The 17427-nt window shown below is 37.0% G+C and overlaps 1 protein-coding gene across 20 annotated transcripts in view; it reads right to left on the bottom strand.

Annotated features, from left to right (window-relative positions):
• PTPRD (protein tyrosine phosphatase receptor type D) overlaps positions 1-17427 on the bottom strand; it is a 1876190-nt gene that overhangs the window by 179777 nt on the left and 1678986 nt on the right. For 10 of the 20 annotated variants that reach the window (XM_064490210.1, XM_064490211.1, XM_064490225.1 and 7 more), the window contains exons 6-9: positions 15806-15994; positions 12040-12150; positions 8413-8682; positions 5128-5709 (exon numbers count right to left, since the gene is read on the bottom strand). In XM_064490210.1, the coding sequence (XP_064346280.1) occupies positions 5128-5709; positions 8413-8682; positions 12040-12150; positions 15806-15994 (1152 nt within the window). Of the gene's footprint in view, positions 1-5127; positions 5710-8412; positions 8683-10645; positions 10658-12039; positions 12151-13787; positions 13806-15805; positions 15995-17427 lie in introns of all 20 variants that reach the window. The other 10 variants (XM_064490208.1, XM_064490209.1, XM_064490212.1 and 7 more) reach the window with 2 other exon arrangements.

Below are 17427 nucleotides of genomic sequence, written 5' to 3'. Positions count from 1 at the left end.
AGCTCCTTTACTCATTGCTAAAACTATTTAGAGAAAGCACTTAAAAGGGGCTCATAATTCTGGCTATTGGAAATCAGGCTTTTTCTAGTTTGTTTACGCTGGCCTGCTGACATAATACTAATGAAATGATTTATCAAGTTCTGGAAACCTAAAGCACATGTCTGTAAAATGTCATAGTTTCATATGACAATAATTTTGCTTCTTCAAAATGTTTACAGTTGATACTGCTCATTAATATTTTATTTAGTAAATGTGTACAGTCATTTTCCTTTCGAAGACCTGTAGTATTAAGGTATGCACATATAAAGCAGCACTTTCCCCAGGACTCTGTATTTTTGTTTTGGGTGGGGTGGGGGAAGGTAATTAGACTTATTTATTTACTTATTTACTTATTTTTTAATAGAAGTACTGTGGATTGAACCCAGTGCATGCATGCTAAGTATGCACTCTATCACTGGGCTATACCCTCCCCTCTCACAAGAATCTATTAAATACACAGAAGAATTAGAAGTCAGATTTGTTTTCTAAAGAAAATTCAGAAAAAAAACACACATTAGGATTTAACAGCCTTAGAATGCCTCCAATTAGCATGAATATCAAGCAACATTTATTTTACTGCATTAGGTTTAAGATGTTGATTTATTACATTTCTTTATCAGGGTTTTATTTGTACTTCTGTAAAATATAGTTACCCTATGTTCTTACTATAATTATGTACACAAGAAAACCATGTGTGATATCCTTCCAGGATGTCTTTTCTGATAGCAGGGATCCTTTTCTAACACAATGTAAGTATCTCTCTTGTGAATGGCCATGTTTCACATGTTTTCAAGATGAACTAGTTGCCAAGTGCCTGTGATGGCCAAAGTTAAAGCTATGGAAAACTTGGAAGATTAACCCATATTTCTAGGAAATGATCATTTTAATCCAAATCTTTTCATACTTAAAATCAGCTAAAATTACTTAATATTTTCATCTGTACTAATAGTCATAATTTAGGGGATAAATCACTGGCTATAAAACATACTTTTATTTTTTTATACTACCAGAAGTATACAAATTTACATCAATCCTCCATTTGGATCAATGTATGTGACAATAATCTTAGATAAGATCCAAAGTAATAATGTCCATCTTATACTCACTCTGCTTGTGAATACTGTTTCTGCAGAGTCTGATTTTAAACAAAAATAGGACTATCACTGTCAAGGAATCAAAGATTATAAAAAGAAATGCACACCTTTCACATAAAGTAGACAGAAAAATTTGCTATCTCTGAGTATATGGAACAAAAATATATTTGAGAAGTTCATACATTATTGATCAGTAAATTTTTATAGATTTGGAAAAAGTTTAAGGTTGAAGTGAGAATAATCATAAACTTAAATTTTATATAAGCTCACTAAAAGAGTGTTTCATAATGGTTTAATGTTTTTGCCTAACATTGATCCTAAGAGTTAGCTAGTCAGGAGCAGCTCAGCATTAATTCTATCAGAACTAACATCATTGTATTTGGCAGATGTCCACTAACATCAAAGGGCCTTTGTTAATTAAGCCTAGAGAACAGATTAAATCATTGTGCCATTTTGGAACGTTTTCTTAGCCTATTGATCTTGGCAGGCACAAGTCATTATGTCATTATGTATCTTCTCAATCAATGGGTATTAAAATTACAACTATTATGGAAGGTTCCTGGAAGTATCTTAATGTAAAAAAAAAGTTAAACAGAGACTGGGAACAGCTATTCTAATGCATCTGTGACCCATTCATCTAGATATTTTTTTTAAGTCCAGAGTCCCTAGATCACATTAACTCTATTGCCCCTGTCACAATATTACCTTCAATGAGTTATGATTTATGTTATATTATGGACCCTAGTAATACAGAAAATCAAAATATGGTCTATTTTAAATGCCAGTTCTGTATCTTTCAATAAACTGTGGCCAAAAGCGTTACTGTCTGTCATTCTGTGTTCTGAATATAAGGATTCTCATGATTCTCAAGGATTCTTATGTTTTGGTTGAATTTAGTCTCAGGAACTATTCAGTTTCTTAGACAGCTAAATCCTTCTGTCATAATGAAATCATGAAACAGTATAGATCTCTATGTTTAAATTTGCAGTTAGAAAATTAAGAACCAAATTTAGTGATCAAGTAACCTTCTAAGAAGAAAGGTATTCCTTCTACTTCTTTCAGATACTTATTTTTTCTTACCTAAATGTACTTTTGTACTGGGATAATCTAATAGCCACTTCAAGTATTTCTGAAGTAGATTATATTTAACTCTTAAAGAGAGATATGAATATGTGACATGCTGTTTCCCTACTGGACACAAAAACCTAGAAGGCACCAAAAAAAAAAAAATCACCACATAAGCACACTATTAATTTAAAAGATAACAGAGTTTTAAAGTATCTAGGGCATCCACTTAATCAACTATGACTCAAAGGAAATTCCTGAATTTTTTTTTAATCTGTGTCGATCCTCAATGTACTAATTGGCAAATGTGGTAATTCCACATCTCCCTGATTGGATAGTAAGAATTAATACATCCAAAGTTCACAGCAGAGTGCCTGGCATATGCTAGTTGTTATTATGATGATGATGATTACACATTAAGTTATAAAATATTTCTATCAATTATCTAATCAATAGTCCTGTTATGAGTGGAAGTGTGTCCCACAAAAAATTCATACGTTGAATTCCTAACACCAAGAACCTCAGAATGTGACCTTATTTGGAAGGAGCTGCAGATGTACTTGGTTAACATGCTATCATTAGGTTGGGACCTAATCCATTACGACTGGTATCTTAACAAAGGAGGATGTGGACACAGAGAAGGCACTCTGGGAGGACTCCATGTGACGATGAGGGCAGGGACCAGGGTGATGCTTCTACTAGCCAAGAAGACCCTCCAAAAGGAACAGCCACGGAACAGCCAAGACTAGCAGCCGAGCACCAGAAGCCGGAGGGAGTCCCGGCAGCTCCCTCGCAGCTCTCGGAAGGAGCTGATCCTGCTAACACTGGTTCTCGGACTTTGAGCCACTGGGACAGAAGACGATAAATTCCTATTGCTCAAGCCACCTAGTGAGTGGTATTTTGTATGGCAGCCCTAGAAAGAAATTATCACCCCTAACTCTATACGATGACTATTATTTCAGACGAGAAAACTGAAGTTCAGAGAGATGAAGTAACATGTCCAAGATTACAGAGCTACAAATGATAGTTTGGGATCCAAACCCTGGTGATCTTACTCCAACATCAGAGATTCTTAATATCACAGCTGAAAAATCCAAAAAACTCAAAGTGTATATACTCTTCATAAATACTTTCGTGTACCTTTTAATGGTTATGGAGCTATAAAAATAGTATAGTAAAATATAATATTCAATATCTTGTAATAATCTTTAATGAAAAAGGATATAAAAACAAATATATACATATATGTGCATGACTGGGACATTGTGCTGTACCCGAGAAACTGACACATTATAACTGACTATACTTCAATAAAAAAATAAATGAAATAAATTACATTCTAAAAATCTAAAAAAAAAAGTCTCTTAACAGTTGATTGCTTTCAGTCAAGAAAAAGAACAAGATTCACAGATTTCTACATTTTCCAATGAGACATTTATGGAAAATTAATCAATATTTTATGCATACTAATATAACAAGTAAATAGAAAAGAACTGAAAAAGCTAAACAGGGAAGGTATATAGAAGATTTTTAGTATAATTGCAGTAAAATACTTTCATAGTTACATTTTTGATATTACAGAAAGTGATAAATCCATGAACAAACCAATAAGAACCAGATAACAGTAGGAAAATAAAATAAAGCCAGGCAAGCTGTAAATATGTTGAGATTTCTAGCAGACAGGGCAAACAGGTAAACATTCTCAGCCACAGGATTCATAAAGCCCATGACATAAAAACAAGTCAGTGCTTAAACATAAATTTATCTACTTCTGACACCTGAGAAAATTCATTAACTCATTTCCAAGATTACCTACGAGTTACGCCTACAGATTATAGACAAGCTCTCCAATAATATGGCTCCTATGTAGATTCTCAAAACCAACAGTGTGCTGTCAACACTCACAGATGAACGCAAGTTTACGAGGCACAAACACACAAAAAGGAGTCAAATGAATAACTCTCAGATTGTCAAGAATAAATTTTAAAAGAAAGCTGCTATGATATACCCCCATCCCAAGACAAACTGATCACTCTGAATCAAAGACCAGGGAAGTTTGATAACCTCTTACGAAAATAAAACTACTGGAAGGACCAAGTTTTTCTTCATCAACTAGTTTGGCGTCTATTCTAACACCCACTAAAATGGGTAAACAAGACCCCAAAGTTTGATCTTAGATCTTGGTAACCGTCTTTCTTCACCCCTGAGGGCCACAGGAATGAAAAAAAAAAAAATTAAGAGAACATTTATTTCTAAGCAAGTTGCTTCCTGGTATCTTCTAAATATCATTTAAATATCTAAGGCCTGCTGACAAATGGTTTTATTTTTTACCTTAATCTCAAACTATCTACTCCTTCACAAACTGAATAAATTTGGGGACTATTCTATCAGAGCTGCTAGTATAAAGAAACGTATTTCTATTCTCAAATGCTGCATGGGTGATGCATTCATCCACCTCATACAGACGGTCTCTGTACTTTTGGGTACAAAATTAAAATAACAAATACGATAATACATAGGGGTAGGAGAGAAAAAGGTACTATCAGGTATAAAATAAGCTACAAGGATCTATTATACAACATGAGGAATAAAGCAAGTATTTCATAATAACTATAAATGGAGTATAACCTTTAAAAATTATGAATCACTATATTGCACACCTGTGACTTACATAATATTGTACAGCAACCATACTTCAGGTAAAAAAAGAAAAAAGGATGCTGAAGGCATGCCCCTACTTAAAGGGAGTGTATTATTTAGTCTTTCAGTGTTTGTGCCTATTCCTTTCAACATGCCTTAACTCCTCACTTAGAAACTCTGAATCTCAAAAATTAAAATGTAACCTACCTTGTTCTTTGTTTTTGCCCTTGCCACTTCTGAGCACCAACTCCTTCCTTCCACCCTACTTCCCATTCTGAAGTAGACTTACCTCCCGTCTGAGTGATGACTTGTATGTCACTTGAAAGAGGACCATCTCCAATTGAGGTAAAAGCCAGGACTTTGACAGAATACGTTTTCTGGGGCACTAAGTTGCCAATGGTAGTAATTTGGCTGTCAGCTACATTGTGTTTCATCCAGTTGTTGACATGCTGAGTGGGATCCATTGTATAATAAACTCTGTATCCTTGAATCTGTCCATTTGGCTCTTCAGGTTCCTTCCACTGTACCAAAATCGTGGTTGAACTCAACATCCGCGCCTGGACATCCCGTGGGGCGCTGGATGGTGCCTGCTCTGAGGTCTGCGTTAGCACAGGCTCACTGGGAGGCCCCCGCCCGATGTTATTGACAGCAACAACCCTGAATTCATAATCTGAGTAGGGACTGAGTCCAGCGACACTGTAGCGTGTGGTTGCCACCCCATCAATTTCTTTGAAAGGTTCCTCAGAATTTTTAGGTTTATGCTGGATGATGTAGTAAGAGACAGGCTCAGGGTTCCCAGAGTCCCACGTCAGGGTGATGCTCGTAGCTGTGCTCTCAGTCACTACAGGAGTTCCTGGAGGCTTGGGTAAGGCTTGCAGGGAGAAAAAAAGACAGAGAGTATCCATTATCTTTAAGATGTTTTAAGAATCCATAAACTTACTATTACAATGACAGAATTACATGCCTTGTGAAGATTTAATGACATATAGCAAAGGACAGTTTTGTAAGTGGCCAGGAAGCACAGAAAGACATGCACAGATGACAAGTCCCAGTTTACTAGCAGTGTACGATATAGCACTGTGTTCTGGGGCCTGTACCCAAATTCACCACTTATTAGCTCTGAGATCCTGGACACGTTGCTTAACTTCTCTTTGCTTCAGTTTTCCCATGTGAAAAATGGGAAAAAAAATTGTTATTATTGGATTGTACAGTCGGGTAACTATTTCACGAGTTTGCTGTGAAGATTATTGAGCTAATCCAGTAATGCTCTTAGAATGTATCTGGCACCCTCAAAAAACAGTAATTAAAGTACAATGATTACAACCAAAAGCTTGGCCAATTAGACCCTTGCTTCAAAAAAGTGATATAACTAAATCTCCGTAAACATTGAAAAGAACAAAATTTGAAATATAATGAAATGGTATTAACTGGATGTCAAAGAATAGTATCCATATCGTTTTCCAGATTTAAGTCAGAGACAACATTGCTATAACTTCTTTATAAATAATCCAGCCAAGAATTTTAGGGTCACAAAGAATAATTAATCAAATTCCAATTCATGTTTTTGCTTAATATTCAAAGTATGCTGAAGGAACTAAATTAAAGCATATTCACAAATCACTTTTTAAAGTATCTTACTGTCATAACGCATATTCTATATCCAACATCAGTCATATAAGATTGCAGCTACATGACAAACACTGTCCTTCAGAGATCTCGATCTTTCCTTTCAGCAGAAGAGCACAACTCAAAATGCTCCTAATAAAGAACACAAACCATCTACACTGGTGGCCTCATATTAAAGTACCTCGCTGGACAATGATTCTGAAAGGTAGTGGTGTTAGGGAAACAAGGAGAATTTCACCAGCTGACTTTTTAGAGAAATCTCGGAAGGTAACACTCATATTACCACCTCTTTAGGACTCCTCTCTCCTTGTCAACTTCAAGGCAAAAAATACCACATTCGCTACAGCGACAACTTTTCAAGAGCAGCAAATTTGGACTTAACAACTCCTACATCCCCTGTCCCTAGAGCGCTGTCTGGCACTGAGCAGGTTTTTAATAAGCATGTGGAGTGACTGACTAAGTGAGTCCACCCCCATTCTCCTTATTCTCTTCAAGGTACTTTCTGTTTCGATTCATCCTTGCCTTCCAGAATCACCCTTACGTCTTATTTATTTTTGAGGTGGAGGGGGTAGAGAAGCAGCACGAGTCAGGAAAACAAAGAAAAGAAATTGAAGAAGATATTAGTTTTATGTGACTCGTGCTTTTGAATTCCTGAAGGTCTTTAGTCAACTGTCAAATATTTAAAGCTGAGATAGTTAGTATGGGAAAGGCAATTCAATATTTGCCTGTTACTCTAAGAACCATGGAATGATAATATTTGGCCAAGGGATTTACTGAAAATAATCATAAAAAGACATTTGTTTAAATATTCTGGCACAGCATTTTTCAAGGAATTGATTTCAATTTTCGCTGATGTCTTTCTGAATTTTTAAGGCAAGTAAAAATAGTGCTAATGAAAGGTATGTTTACTGATATTTCACAGATACTCTAAGTTCTACTAAGTGACAGTGATGATACAGTGCAGGTTTTGTCTGCAGTGCATGAAGAATAGTATGCTAATACAGTAAGGATATGGAATAAAACATTACTATTTTATATAACTAAAGGTTGACGGTGTTTACCTTGTTCATATGTCACATCATTGATTTCATATGGTATACATTAGCTAAATCTGCTTGGTTGAAGATGTAACACTGACTATTATATGTATGTTGTTTCTTTGTTTTTTTTTTAGGACTACACTTCCTAGAAGGGGAAGATAATTTGTGTTCATTCTGCAATAGTTCTAGACATTCGCAGGAACCTAAAGTCACCCTCAGACTGACCCATTTTGTAAATGTTTTTTAAAATTCTAAAAACACTGGATAAAAACAACTGGTAACTGCACACACTGTTTTCTCCCCTGTGAGTCAAAGCCATGGAATATAGTACTTCGGTTGTATTCGGTACACTTATTTCTAGAAGATATTATTTGTTAAGCACTTCATCTATGTGAGGTGAGAGATAAAGCTAAAACAATAGAATCATACTTGAATTTGGATTTTTAATGGTAGGCACTAATAAAAATTTCAAGTATCTATTATTAGACCATGTTAATTTCAACCCTGTTTCCGCGTTCTTGGATTTTGTACATTAATTAACATTTATCTGGACTTCTGTTATGTGCCTCTTCTCAAGGTTCTAGACTGATATAAAACTGTGCACATCAGCCCAACCGTAACGCTTGACCTTGTCTAGCACTGCTCATCCTGCCCTGTTAGTGCCTGGGCCCAGCCTGTTCAATATTTTGATGATCATCCCTACTTAGGCTGTGAATACTTTTAAGAGAGAATCTGCCTACCTACATCTGTGTATCTTACATGATACCACAGATAAAATTAGACTATGACATCTGAAACACTGAACAATGAATTGATTCACTGTAGAATTCCAAGGACTTTGTAGAGACATTATTAGTCAGCTGACTCAAGTATCCTCAGATCTTGCAAGCATGAACCACTGAGCATACCTTTGACAGTGATCTGTGCTATTGCTTCAATGACACCCAGTGTCGACATAGCAACACAGGTGTAATTTGCTGACTGTCTTACATCATTCAGTTCTAGGACGTTTCTTCCTATCGGCATGTCATCTTCAGGTGTCAGATCTTCTGCCCCCAACATCCACTTCACATAAGGCATTGGTGACCCCACAGCCACACAGGTGATATTAACACTTCCACCTGGCATGATTTCATGATTAGTGGGTGGGATAGAGAATCTTGGAGGGACACGGCGAACTGGAACAAAACACAAGGGAAGATGATAAAATATACAAGGTAAGAGAAAGTGGCTTGATTAAACACGTGACATGCACTGTACAGACACAATTAAACTATTGAAACACATTGTGGATTGTCCAAAAACAAAACATGAAAAACTGTGGATAATACAGACCATACAAGTATGGTGTGTGTATACACAGAAAATTTTATTTAGCTTTGTCATTGATATCTCAGACACATTCATACAAAAGTTGATTCAGACCTACAAGGGCCCCACAAAAAACTATCTACAAACTAACAATACACAAACATCATGCAGAAGATAAACACAGAAACATACACATGCATGCATATAACAAGGGTTCTATGAATGCATGTATATGCAGGAGTGGGGCTGGAAGGCACCAGCAGGTTTATGTTCAGAATCAAAACCAGCTTCATTGCTGTGCTCTTCCAGGTGATGTGAAAACATGTGTGGGACCACACTGTCACATCCCAGCCCTGGAAAACATCATCTAGAGTACACTGAAAGTGCAATGCATTTGCTTTCAGACTCAGAGTAGGTGCAGCCTCAAGACCTCACACTAACACTGAGACAAACACAGAAATATATATACATATCGATTTACAGTCAAGAAGAAGAAATAAAGCCAATGCCAGTAGAGATACTGCATTGGATCATGCAAGGCATGCACATGGTGTCTCAAGGCCATGCTTATTAGGACAATGGGAGAATGGCTGGAATCCAAGACAGCAATGACAACAGAGGAAATAACTGGAATAGAACTAAATACAGAGGGAGGAGGGCTAAGTACAGTGACTGAGACAGGGATTTAGGGAGGATAGGGTTGAAAGTAGAAAGATATTAGGCGAAGCTAGGTTGTCAAAGGTAAGGACTGCAAAATCAGGAAGGGGGCTCGGAAGTTCACATTCAGGATTCCATTCCGTTCACGTCTAAGGTAAAATAACATAGATGATGACAACAGAAATCTAGGAAGAGGCTTTTTATGCCTTCATTCAAATTACGAGACACAGGATCTAAACCATACAGTGGACATGACATTAAGAGAAGAGGTCATATTAAAGCAACACAACACAAAAAATTACCAAGCAATTACAGTTCAGTGTTCCTGCTTCAGATAATCTGCACGTTTATGTGTGTTTAAGTACATGTGTCTTAGACATGGTACAAGGAGAGGGTAAGAGACAAATAGGTTTCACCTTGGGCTTTTACTGGCAAAATGTTACACCAAGAGCATTTCAGATCAAGAGGTAATCATTAGAAGCATACCTTAAATATGGATAATAAACTGTTTATTAAAATAATTAAGTTAATAAACAAACAACCTCAAAACTCCAAGATAATGAGCGAATAATTCTGTCAACTTTTTGGCTGTACTTAAGGGTGAGAGAAACCTCCGTAGATTTGAGAGGGCTTGCTGCGATGGCCTCACGGGTGAATGACAGGCAGAGGAGAAGTAAAGAGAAAGCTAAGCATGCCTCCTGCAGCCAATTCACAGGTTACACAAAGCAAACAGGAGCCGGTGTCAAAGGTGTCAAAGAGCAAATCAAGAAAAATGGAGGAGAGCTTAGTCTTCATGCTTGGGATTAGGGGAACAACTACAAAAAGTCATTCTACGGGCAGCAGGCATCTTTTTAAGACAGAAATTAAAGGTGGGGCAAGAGACGGGAAGAGTGGAGCAAAAAGGAAAGCAGGAACACTGACCGAGTTCACTGGACCTGAGATAGTTACGTGTTACCCCATTACCATGCACCCAGGTACATCCTCTCCCATCATGCACCGCAGTTAGGTACCACCAGCAAGCACCAGAAGCCACAGCCAAGGGCATTCTCTGCTAGAACATACCATTAACCAAAAGAAGACCACAATGCAGCTACATTCATTTCATTTGTATTCTTTGTTATTGGTTTAATTAATAGTTTTGTAAGGTGGGTAAAAAGTAAAAATCACACCAACCTTCTCGCAGCTCTGAGGGATGTAGGGGGTTTGATGCAGAACACAATGAAATGAGGAAAGGAGAAAAACAAGGGAAACACAGAGAGAGTAAAAAGGCCATATCAAGGCTTTCAACTGCTACTTGAACATCTTTATTTGCTCTAGTTAATCCTTCCTACCTCTGCTGAAAAAGTTAGCAATACCTCATGGACTAACACAGTATTAGAAACAATAGCTAGCATCATTTTGAAATTTTTCCACTGAAGAAGGTACACATGCCTCATGCAGCAAAGGAGGTCGTCACTGTGAAAAGAAGGATCAAGGGGCTTCCAAAGAATTTGGAGAAGAAATGGTTTTCTTCGTATTCTCCCACCCCGGACTCCAGAAAAAGACAGGAGAGAAGAACATCCCCACGGAAACAGAATTATCTCAAACAAAAATTTCAAAATCAAGCTAGATATTTTCCTAAGGGAACCCATCCTATTGTGACTTTAAGCCCTGGCAGTCTTTTTATCTACTCCCACCCCCACCCACACCATTTGTGGTTGTTCACAGACATGGAGACCAAGAGTAAGAGCATTGTCACTGGACACAAAACTACAGGAAGCAGCTTTGAAAATTCCTGGGAAGAAGAAATATTTCTTTCTAGTGGAAATGAAAGGCCCAGTTATTCACAAGCTCAAAATGTAATCAGTTCTATTACTTTATGAGGAAACAGGGATGTCTCCTCATTCATCTTTGTCCCAAGGACAACTAATATGTTTTAAAATGCAATCACTGTTCCCTGGCAATCAAGAGATTAAACTTTTCAGAAACTGAACAACTAAAAAAATACACATGTGTGTATATATATATGCACATACATAATACTATGTGTCATAAATAACTAAGGATAAAAAAAGAAGGAAGAAAATACAATTGTGCTATTTGCATGTAGCTTTTTTTTTAGTTAGTAGCTTATCCTTACAGCTCCACAGCAGAGGTCTCAAAGACCAATACCTTTATGCTTGGAGCTGTGCAGAGAACTGATTAGTAGCACACCAAGCAATAATTTCCAGGTTTGATAAGGAAACAGTAGAGTAACACAACAGAAAAAAGAAAAAAAAAGAAGAAAACCTCAAACCAATGCAAAGCACACTTCAATCACTGCAGTCAAAATAGGACTTAAGATGTAAAAATGCACATATACTTACAAACTGCAAGCCTCAGGATAGATTTCACTCAAAAGTTGTCAATTTTTTTCTTAACTGTGTATTTAAAACCGTTTAATTCTCCATTTGCTAAAATGCTTCAGCTACTGTCACTACTAGCAAATCAGTTCTTTAACTACTGGCATGGTCACACGGATCCTGTGGGTATCTCAGCTCCCCCTGAGCCTGAATGAAAATGCAACACCAGGATTACGTCATTCCTACCTCTGACATATAAATTGGCAGGGGCAGAATAGCGAGTGCCCGCGCTGTTGGTGGCAACACACTCATATTTTCCTTGGTCAGATTCTTCGCTCTGTTCGATCTGAAGGGCTCCTGTATGGATATAAAATATATTGCCAAAGAGATGGTCAGAGAAGGCTTCCTCAGTTCAGAAAGCTAAACCTCTTAACAATATGAAAAGCCCTGCAAAGGAAGATCCGCTCAACGTCGATTCAATCTCTCGCTAAGGTGCACAGACAGAAAATGATGCGATGAGAAAAACATATAGATTATTTATTTTTTAAATTTTTACATCATCAATGCTAGTATTAAAAAAAAAAACAAACAGTATCTCTTTTCCCAAGCAAGACTTCTACTCAGAATTAACACTCTTATTTCCTAGACTAATAAAATGAAGATGGGTGAGACTGCTTCAAGGAAGTATGGCTTTTAAATAAAACAAAAGATTAATTTCTGATTTTGTTTTGTTTCATTTTGGTATCAAAAGTGGCGCAAAAGAGAGGTATGCTCAAAAAAAACCAGGCCGGGTTTTTAAGAAAGTCTTCTGCGGAAGAAAGCCAAAAATACGCAGCGAGCACAAAAAAAGGCTGCACAAAGCAAAAAAATTAAAATTAGTCATTATAATATCATGAAAATATTACTTAAAGAAACAAAACTCCCTTAAGACATGCAGATTTTTAAGAAAAGAAAGACAAGTTTGCCACGACTTACAATCATTTATTACGTTTGCTGAAAAACAAAGAGTAGTTGAATTAGAAGGTTTGAAAAAAAAAGTTAAAAAGCACGGCCTTGGCCAGCCAGGAGAGCCAACCAACCACTGCTTGAGGACCGCGAGACGGATCCCCTAAGACACCCATCAAAATCCACCAGTGGGATTAGCAGTGTGGTGTCACAAAACCCCAAGAAAAATACAAAACAAGAATTACAAAAGAAATGCACACTGTGTCAAAGTCGAAAAACCAGCAATACCACATACCACCAAGAATACTCAGCACCTTTTGCTTCCATAGCCTGAAGGACAGAAGATCGAAAAATCCAGAGGCGAGTAATCCAAGAAAAAAAGAAGTCCGGGAAGAAAAAGGCATGGCTGTCAGGTTGTAGGCGAGTGGGATCAGGTGGAAAGGGGAGTCATTCTTTGACTTTTAAGACAGTAAGAGAAAAAAGAATTGAAGAACAAAAGCAAAAACCTTTTGAAAGATAAACACAAAAAGCAGGTGTTCCAGGCTGTCTTCTGCATGTCTGCCACTGTTCTCCAGACCATCTTGGCTTTGGTCCGGAACAAGAACAGCTAAGGAAGAAAAAAAATGATCTTTTTTTTTTTTCTCCAGTCGGACAAAAAAAAAAAAAAAAAAAAAAAAAAAAAAGGGAAAAGAAGAGAAAAAAAGAAAAAAAGGAAAAAGGAAGAAGAAGAAAAGGAAAAAAAGAGGGACAGATGGTACGCTGTGACTGGTCTGTGGTCTAAAGACCCGATATGCTTTCTTTGAAGCATATCACAACTTAAATAATCATTTTCATAAAGAAAGAAATGAACAAAACAAAGAGAAAAAGAAAAAGAAACGAAGAATTCACAACATGAGAGTCACCGATCATAACCAAACGGTACAAAGGAAAAATATAAAAGTTGATGGACAATATTGGAATGATTTTGAAAACAGGACAAAGATGGGAGTGATGAAAGGACAGAAAGAATGAGTAAGATCATTCTGTGAACGTTAGTTCAGCACTCTTACCTCTTATTGGTGTACCACCTGGGTGGATAATATGAATGCAAATAAGATTAGAAAGAAGAAGCATTAGTACGAGAAGAAGGAGGCTAGGGCTGGGGAGAAGAATTAAATTAGATTTACAGAATTAAATAAGGTCTTAAAAGAAACTTGAATTACTATACTGGTAAAACAGGAATATATTAGATTGCATCATTAGATCATAAAAGCAAGTTGCATTATTATACCACAGACGGCAAACACCACACTAGGCAGCATTGCCTTCCTCAGAGAAGCAACTGAGTTCTCAGGTCTGGGGTCATATAATCTTAGACTTTTATCTTATATGCCTCATATTCTTTAAAAAAAAAAAAAAAAAGAACTAAACAATATCTTTAAAGACATAGTTGAGGAAAATACTGGCTGATCTATTTAAGTATATATATAGATACACATATATATATACTGTTGTAGGAAATGCTACAGACTAACTAGAAACAAACACTGTTCATAGGATAGATCTTAGGCTACTTACTATGCTACATTTGTGTGATATAACTTGTGTACTATTTTATTTTTCTACACAGTGTTCTTACAGTAACAGTTCTGTGGATATGTGCATGTGCGCGCCACTAAGGAAATCTGGTGTCTACACTGACAGTTAGTAAAATGCATGCCATGCATTTTATTAATAATAATAATAATAATAATAATAATCTGAATATGGAAATTAGTGGGGGTGAAGTGCGCTTCAGAACTAAGCACTTACCAATAGATTCTGGAGATTTAAATACGGAGAGAAGAAAGACAGCATAAAAATATTATTATATTCCTTATAATTTGGTACAAATTTTTCAGAGTTAAAGCTTTATACACTACATCATCTATGTTACATGTGAATAATTAATTCTTTATTTATAATAACAGAATGCTAATCTATACAATTCTGCTGACAACAAGCGAAAGAGGCAGTTAACAAGACGCTTTAACATCACAGGACAGGTCAAAAGCTGAGAATTCTGGGAAGACAGGCAGTTAAACAGCTTAGAATTCTATATCAATATTACTACCAATGCCAAAGTACACAGCTTATCAATATATGTCCCTGTGAAATTACCTAGGGACAGGCTCTAAAACTTTTACAACAAATTTAGAGTTATCTCCATTTTTAATCTAAAGAGAGCAAAGGAATAAACTTGGGATGGGAGAAAGGAAAACGAGGGGGGGGGGGAGAAAGAGAGAGGGAGAAAGAGAGAGGGAAAAAGAGAGAGGAGCCAAAGCTGGAGTCTACACCAAAAGCAGACTTCTGTAGATCCAGTCACTGGAGGATTCAAAAATCTTTCGTGTGGGCGCACACCACTGTGGCTAATGTGTAGACAATATGCACTCATACTAATATTATAATAATCATAATAAAAACCCCCTCCTTTCACTGGTACTTTGTAAAGGACTTTATAAAAAAAATACATCTGGTTACCCGTGAGATACCATTTCCCTGTTTCATGTATTAGCGAAAAGAAAGTAGATGGGCCCAAACTTACTAAACTTTGGTACTTTGATGAGTTCAAATGTAGAAAAGACAGAGAAAATACACTTTAATAAAATCAAATCCTTTTAGTGTTCAATTTGAACATTTTGGTTTTTGATGGATTTAACCATTGGAACTCCTTGCAAGTTCTGAATGAAGTCCAATGTTGAAATAAATTTGTTTCAAAAGAAAACAGAAATAAGAAAGAAAGAGGAGAAAATGGATCCGTCAACTACTGCAGAAGAGCAGTAAATTAAAAAGTATCAAAAGTACAGTCACAGCAGTGAGCAATGTGGATTAAACAGAAGCTGCAAAACACAGAGAGGAGGAAAAAGACAGACTCTGAAACAGGCTATGACATAAACGTGGACAACACAGTAAATAACAGAGAAAGAGAAGAAGAAGAAAAATCAATACCTAAAAATTAAACTTAAAAAAAATAGAGAGAAAACTAAAATAAAAAAATAAAAAAATAAAAATTTTCTAGCAGTTCATGGAAACAGTAACAAGACCCTACCTGATCGTAACTGCTTAATACGGCCGTTGTTGTTGCTTGTGTCGACGGGCAGAAAATCTTTGAACCAAGTGATTTCTGGATCCGGATTCCCACTGGCTGCACAAAGCATGGTGGCCGTGCGTGTACGCTCAACCACCTTCAACTGTGGGCCCATGTCTATGGTAGGGAAGCCCCTGGGAATTTGATCCTCTGCAAGACAAAAGGCGATACCAACAGGTTTTCAAGTCAGATACCCAAGAGGCAGGAGAGATGGCCCATTAACCTTTCCCATTAACTTCGTCGGCATTTGTTGAGAGGCTGACACAAATGAGGTAGCATTACACTGTCAGGTTAGGCTACGTCACAATGTTGTTTCTGGCCAGAAGAGTGCACAGTCTAAACAGGAGGCCAACAGCTGAGAAAAGAACACAGACCTGTGTGATGAAAACATGATCAAGGGATGCATCAAATTTTCTGGGAGCACGGAAGCAGAAGTAATTACAGAATGGGTATCTGAGGTGGTCCATGAGTATCAAGAGGAAGCTCTGAAATCGGCTTTTAGGAATGAGTATAGCCAGCTAGAAAGAAGGAAGCATCAGAAACAGAGACACTGAGAAGGAAACTTCTCATTATGGGAAAACTATTGACCGGGCAGAGCTAGCTTCACAAGTACATGGGGAACAAACTCAAACTCGTTAGCTGGATGAAACTACCTGTATTCAAATCTGTTAGTTTTTAACTTTTAAGTAAAACTATTTTTCACATAAGCAAAGTTTCAACCTGAACAAATTCCTTTGTAGGGAGTTTCAATTAGTCTGAAAATTATCTGAAAGTTTCCCTTACAAAAGACTTAAAAGAATAAAAGCAAGTCAAAATCACCACATTCCTGGGGGTAAGAGAATCCTTGGCTCCATTCCAAAGACTTGTGCCATTTTCATTAAAAGTCATTAAAAAGTTGAAACTTCTCAATTTTAAATCTTCAAATCATCCGAAATTCATTTCTCCTATCCCACATCAAAATTGTCCCAGATCTTAGATCCTGAGACATTAAAGCCCTCTTAAGCCCTCAAGCATGACCCACATTGATAACCCACACTGCCAGCTCTTCCAGCCAGCTTTTGAAAGGTATATTCTAGTTAAGCATCGGAGGAAATTTAGTTATATGGGTGATAATTATCTCAATTAGAATTTGGCTGTTAGAGGATTATTAGGAAACATTTTGACTTCTAATTGGGCCCAGTGTTAATGTAATCAACGTTCCCTCATGACCCCTAATGAATTTTCATCAGCCACCAATTCCAAAATGACTCAAAGACACAACCAGTGAGCAAAACAGAACTTATGAGATATGGCACCCAGCTTCTCCTTGGTGTCTCCTACAACTTCTGGCATGATCCTGTTAATCTTGCCAAAGAGGTATAATTTCTAGGGAAAAGGTTCCATTTTGATGACCCCACTGCATCCTCAGTCAAATCTATATATTCTCCACGGTCCCTATAATAAACTCAAATCTCCTAAATCTGGTTAGCGAAGTCCTTTAAAATCAGGACCCATTTTCCCTCAGCCTCTCATGGATGATCTCCCTCCTAGGAAATCTCTCTTCTGCCCACACTGAAATCCTTACCACTCCCCAGACAAATCCT

Source organism: Camelus dromedarius, chromosome 10 (genome assembly GCF_036321535.1).
Source record: "Camelus dromedarius isolate mCamDro1 chromosome 10, mCamDro1.pat, whole genome shotgun sequence".
Lineage (NCBI taxonomy): Eukaryota > Metazoa > Chordata > Mammalia > Artiodactyla > Camelidae > Camelus > Camelus dromedarius.
This window is presented reverse-complemented; position numbering and strand designations above follow the sequence as displayed.